We start from the raw sequence: 5,576 nt of genomic DNA, 5'->3' as shown, positions 1-5,576 counted from the left end.
GTGTTAATACTAAAGGAGGCACGGTAGTGACTCTAGTGTCTTTTTAAGAGAAATAAATGTCCCCGTCCCTCCATATGGTCTTTGAAAAGGCCCCTCCACAGACATGACTTGTTCAGCAGTTCAGATTTCACTCTCAAACGTTTATGTTCCTGGACATGTTTAAAATGTAGTTTTAACCAAATCGCGATTAAAAAAGGAATGTCCCAGCCAAGCAGAATATGGAGTGTGACTCACGTCCCCGAGACGAGAGGCTACATTTAAAATAAACAAGTCTACATTTTTTTTTATTTGCATCTACATTACTAAAGTGTAGCCTTAACTTTAAGACAAAGATCCACACACTTATCTAAATCATTTATAGAGACATCTACTCATAGCAGGAAGGTTAGTTCAAATGTACTCCAGTCCATTGTGGAGCACGCTTTATCCAGAATAGTTCATTCTCACTGGCACAGATGCATTATGGGATGGATGATGGAGTCATTTTATCTTGAGCTGTGTGAACAGCAAAATGTGATTTCTTTCTGTGTCAGATCAAACATTACAGAGTTTTGTGGTGATTTTGATGCATTTAAACAAAACAGCTAGAATATTGACTGTGGACAAACCAGAACTAGGAAAGAGGTGACTATTAAAAAGACTTCATTTTATTAAAATATACATTTAAGTAAAAACTCACTCTTATTAAGAGCGTCATCACATTAAGTTCAGACATTTCTACAAACAAACATGGAAAGAGTCTGGAAAAGGTTGTGAGTCCAGTGCTGATTGTCCAACAGAAGTTTGACTCAGTCTTCCATAAGGACATAAAACATACACGTTGTTGTTTAGGATCCTACTCCGGCAGGACTAGGAACCAGGAACTACAGACAGGTCCTTCCCTGCCATGTTCTGTCCACACTATGGGAAAGCACTTTACACACTAGCCTCAGGCGCCCAGACGACCAAAGCAGGTCCACACCTGAACCCTGAAGCGGGCGTGGTCAGTGTGCCGCTTGGATTGGGAGTCAGGCCTATTTACAACTGGACATTGTGAAATGCACAATGATCTTCATACAAGATGTGCAGAAGTTGTAATTGTGGGCGTGACCACAGTAACGGCGAGCGCTTGGATTACAGGTCATATACACGGCCTCAGTCAATTCAGCAACGAATCATATCTGGAATAAAGTGGGTGTGGCCATTCTACAATGGGCGTGGTCAAATGACAGAAGGGTGAGTGCTTGGATCATGTACCAAACCTATAGAAAACTAGACACCCCGAAGTGTAGCCCACCTGACCACTCCCAGCGCCGCTGTCCACACACATTCAACCCCAGAAACCAAAGTGGGCGTGGCCAGTCTGCCGTGGGCGTGGCCTCAGATGTGCGTGAGCGGCATGTTGCCCGGGGTAAGGTAGTGCGGCTGGACGGCGCTGTAGCCGCCGCGGTGGTGCACAGCGGCGGCCGAGGCATCTGGACTGTCCCCCGTCCCGCCCGGGATGTACATGCTGATCATGTCCCGCAGGTCGCCCTGCAGCGCCCCACGGTGGTGGGAGGGGTTAGGCGAGGTGGGCTCGGGCTTCACCATGGACATGGTCATAGGAGCAGGAGGAGGCTGAGGGCTGTAGGAGAGCGGGCTGAGGACACAAAGACACAGGTTACACACGGGTGACAGGGCGCGGGTGACAGGGCGCGGGTGACAGGGCGCGGGTGACAGCGCGCGGGTGACAGCGCGCGGGTGACAGCGCGCGGGTGACAGCGCGCGGGTGACAGCGCGCGGGTGACAGCGCGCGGGTGACAGCGCGCGGGTGACATGCTTGGTTTCCCTTGTTCCAGCACAGATATATTCTAAAGTTAGAGACGCTCCAAAATAAGACCCAGGTGTGTTGTCTGCATCTAAAGAAAGTCTTGTATTCTCCGTGTGCCGTTAGCGTGTGCCGTTAGCGTGTGCCGTTAGCGTGTGCCGTTAGCGTGTGCCGTTAGCGTGTGCCGTTAGCGTGTGCCGTTAGCGTGTGCCGTTAGCGTGATGGTAAAACTGCAGTGAAAAGCACTTGGACTCTGAATATCTTTGGATCGCTGTAAATACTTTATGTCTGTATCAACTTTAACGACCAACAACAGTTTAATGAAAAGAAATTCATCTGCCGTGTATTTGACAGTTTTGTTTTGCTTCAGTAGCTCCCCTCTACAGGGGGATTTCACTGCAGATGCCCGAGTGTCTTGCCCATGGGCACTACAGCATGTGCTCAAAAGGAAAGCACACACTTCAAGAATCCCCTTTAAAAGGCTTTATTTGACAGACGGTGCTGCACTGGCAAGCAGAATGGTAAAGGTTATTTATGGATTGTGTATTTTTTTTATCAAAAATGGATTGGACTTTTTACATCCTTAAAGTGTTCGTCACAAAATGTGCTTAAATGTACCAGAAATATCAAACTGTCCAACAGAACTAAAATACTATTGGTCCCGTTTGGCCCTCGGCGGTGGGCCCTGCACCCAACACACTGGGCAGGGTGAGCTGGAGCAGGGCATTGTGGGTAGAGACCACACACAGCTGCCTCATCTACATTCTGCACACAGCTCCGCCCTCTGCACCGCACCCTGCACCGTGCTCTCCGCGCTCTGCAGGAACAACACTTTTACACCTCAAATCCACTGAAAAATGATTTCAACTGTTGTGAGTGGTTCAGGTTCCTCTGGTCAGAGCTCAAAGTCACAGAGCTCAAAGTTTTAAACTGACTTTACGCTCAGCCGCACCAAAGTCGCCCAGTTATTGGACACAAAGGATGTCACAGCCTGCACAGGAGGACATACTTAGTACTTTACAGCATTTTCACAGTAAAACATGTTTAAAGGGCTATTTTTAATAGATTCAGATAGATCTTTATTTTTTCTGTTGATGTTTTGTTTCATATTTCGTATAAACTCAGAATATAAATGCTGAGTTTTTAGATCAAATCCCCGTTTTGGGAAACACAGAACATTTAGAAAATCATCTACAATCACTTGATGACCTAAAATCTTCTGTATCAAGATCACTACATTTGGCCCTTTAATGAACATGTTAAAGATTGTTTCATGTAAAACGTTCATCCTCCGAACGACTTTACAACATGGGCCCTCTTCTGAGCAGCTCCAGGCCGCTGCGAATGGCACCGGTGACACATGCGTGTGCGCATGTGTACAGTGCAGGGTGCGTGTACAGTGCAGGGTGCGTGTACAGTGCATGTACAGTGCAGGGTGCGTGTACAGTGCAGGGTGCGTGTACAGTGCATGTACAGTGCAGGGTGCGTGTACAGTGCAGGGTGCGTGTACAGTGCAGGGTGCGTGTACAGTGCAGGGTGCAGGGTGTGTGTAGGGTGTAGGGTGCAGGGTGCGTGTAGGGTGCAGGGTGTGTGCAGGGTGCGTGTAGGGTGTAGGGTGCGTGCGCGCTGACCTGTAGGCGTTGGCCCCGCTCATGTAGCCCTGGCCCGGGCTCATGGCGGGGCTCATGGGGCTCATGCTCTGGTACTGCAGGGCGGACAGGTCGTAGCGGTGCAGCTGCTGACTGTAGCCCATGGAGTCCGCTTGCATGGCCCCGTAACCTCCCGCGGGGGCCCAGCCGTAGCCGTCCATACGCGGGCTGCTCTGACCCTGCGCGGACAGCAGGCCCCCAGGGGCCAGAGGAAACTTCCCCACTGGAGAGTCCTTCTTGAGCAGCGGCTTGCTCTTCCTGCGCGGCTTGTACTTGTAGTCTGGATACTCCTTCATGTGCACGGCCCTCAGCCGCTTGGCCTCGTCTATGAAGGGCCTCTTGTCCGCGTCGCTCAGCAGCTTCCACTCGGCCCCCAGGCGCTTGCTGATCTCAGAGTTGTGCATTTTGGGGTTTTCCTGAGCCATCTTCCGCCGCTGGCCCCGGGACCACACCATGAAGGCGTTCATGGGCCTCTTCACCTTGTCCATGGGGTCACTCTCAGGGGGGCACGCGCTCTTGGAGGCGGGGTGCGTGGGGCCGCTGGCGGTGAGCGGGGACAGGCCCTGGCTCTCGTGCTCCAGCAGACTGTACATGACGCGCGGTGGGTGCTGCTGGGTGCTCCTGGGTGCTGCTGTGGGTGCTCCTGCAGAGCGCGGCTGTGCGCGGTTAATAATCAGGCCGTGTGTCACTCACATGTGCGGGCGCGCGGGCCTCAGAGTCTCGGGTCAGAACAGAAGTGAGTTCAGATGTGGAGCAGAGTCCGGGCACATGCTCCTCACGAGTGTCGCTCTGACTAAACTAAACTCCTCGAACTCTCGGGAGAACACTTGTTGTGCGCTCGCGCCTCGGGCTTATTGTCATTCAGAGCAGGCTCTGGACCAATGACAGCCGCGCTCCTCCTCGTGTGCGCGTGCGTTTACAACTCAAAGATCAGTGGCGCGGGACACAAGTTAACCTAAGTGATTCACAGCCCCCCACAGGGCCCACCGGGGCAGGGGCAGGAGCAGGGGCAGGAGCAGGGGCAGGGGCAGGGACAAGTGATTAATAGGATTCTAATGGTTTGAAAAGGCTTTAGCTATTGCACTTTACAAAGACATCCCTGGAATTTATAAATAAATGACTTAATAATGAAATAACAGAACACCATTTATTAACACGGCAGAGAAACAACCTCACAATTAATTACAAAGTAATTGTTTGGATCTTAATTTCAACAAAATTCAAAAAAATGGAAGAAAGTCCCAGAGAATAGCAGTTCTGAGAGTCATGTGGAAATGTGACACTTTAGGTCTTGATTGGTCCAGAACATTGAGGCTGGACAGCAGGGGGCAGCGGTCAGCTCTGGTCCATGAAGGCCTAGTCTCCATGGAGACGCTATGTAGCAGATCAGGAGAGTTTGCTCTCTAGTGATACTGGACTGTTTGAGGGTCAGAAGTGGCCCACGCATCTGATGGCTCCACTTTAGCTGATCTTGTGATGACCCGTCGGTCATCACGGTGACCCATCACGGTGACCCGTCACCCGTCGGTCACCACGGTGACCGATGTGGAGCTGACATGCTAAGCAAAACGAAGCACCCCAGGAACTTGCCTCGAGATAAAAAAATATAATTCATCTTCTTCTTCATCTTGTCCTTCAGTGCATAGTTGTACAAATACTTGTACAAATACTTGTACAAATACCTTTGTCAGTATTTATTCCAAATATAAATCTCCCTCATTAGAATTGTGCCACAATTACATAGATTTACATAGATATGATTTTGGACCAGGGACGCACTTTTGAAAAGCCTCACAAGCTGTAACTCCAGGTCATATGGTGCCCAGCGGCCAATGGGAGGGCTCCTGTGAGGTGTCCAAAGTCCCCTCCCCCTGTATGATGCTGGGGGTCCCGCCCACAAAGGGTGCACAGACACGCCCTCTGGTGTGGCCCTGGAGTTGGTTTTGTTATAATATAAAGACATTTGCAGAAGTGACATAAATGCAGAAGAAGCTGAGGAGAAACCAGAGTCCAATCTAATATTTCACTGACCCGGAAATATAAGTCGTCAGCAGCGCTCGGAAAACTGGATCACAAAGCTCCGAGCCACCGGACAGAGCCAGAGCCAGTCCAAACGTGCTTCTGGGTCCTGGGTCCTGGGT

The 5,576-nt window shown here is 50.5% G+C and overlaps 1 protein-coding gene across 1 annotated transcript; it reads right to left on the bottom strand.

Annotated features, from left to right (window-relative positions):
- Positions 1–998: 998 nt before the first annotated feature.
- sox19b (SRY-box transcription factor 19b) lies at positions 999–4,046 on the bottom strand. Its single transcript, XM_072459754.1, has 2 exons — positions 3,418–4,046; positions 999–1,618 (listed from the first exon to the last, which is right to left on the bottom strand). Exons 1-2 carry the CDS (start codon positions 4,026–4,028, stop codon positions 1,360–1,362), a joined length of 870 nt encoding a protein of 289 aa, XP_072315855.1. The 5' UTR covers positions 4,029–4,046; the 3' UTR covers positions 999–1,359.
- Between the last annotated feature and the right edge of the window lie 1,530 nt (positions 4,047–5,576).

This window comes from Eucyclogobius newberryi, unplaced genomic scaffold (genome assembly GCF_026437365.1).
Source record: "Eucyclogobius newberryi isolate DKJ021-1_F unplaced genomic scaffold, fEucNew1.0.hap1 SCAF_27, whole genome shotgun sequence".
Taxonomy (NCBI): domain Eukaryota; kingdom Metazoa; phylum Chordata; class Actinopteri; order Gobiiformes; family Gobiidae; genus Eucyclogobius; species Eucyclogobius newberryi.
The sequence above is the reverse complement of the archived record's forward strand: the minus strand, read 5'-3'. Positions and strand labels throughout refer to the sequence as shown.

Excerpts from the sequence above, each read along its gene's own strand:
- sox19b (XM_072459754.1), bottom strand. The coding sequence starts at position 4,028 with ATGTACAGTCTGCTGGAGCACGAGAGCCAGGGCCTGTCCCCGCTCACC. Across the intron at positions 1,619-3,417 it reads AGCGGGGCCAACGCCTACAG|CCCGCTCTCCTACAGCCCTC; the intron begins GTCAGCGCGCAC and ends TTGTGTCCTCAG.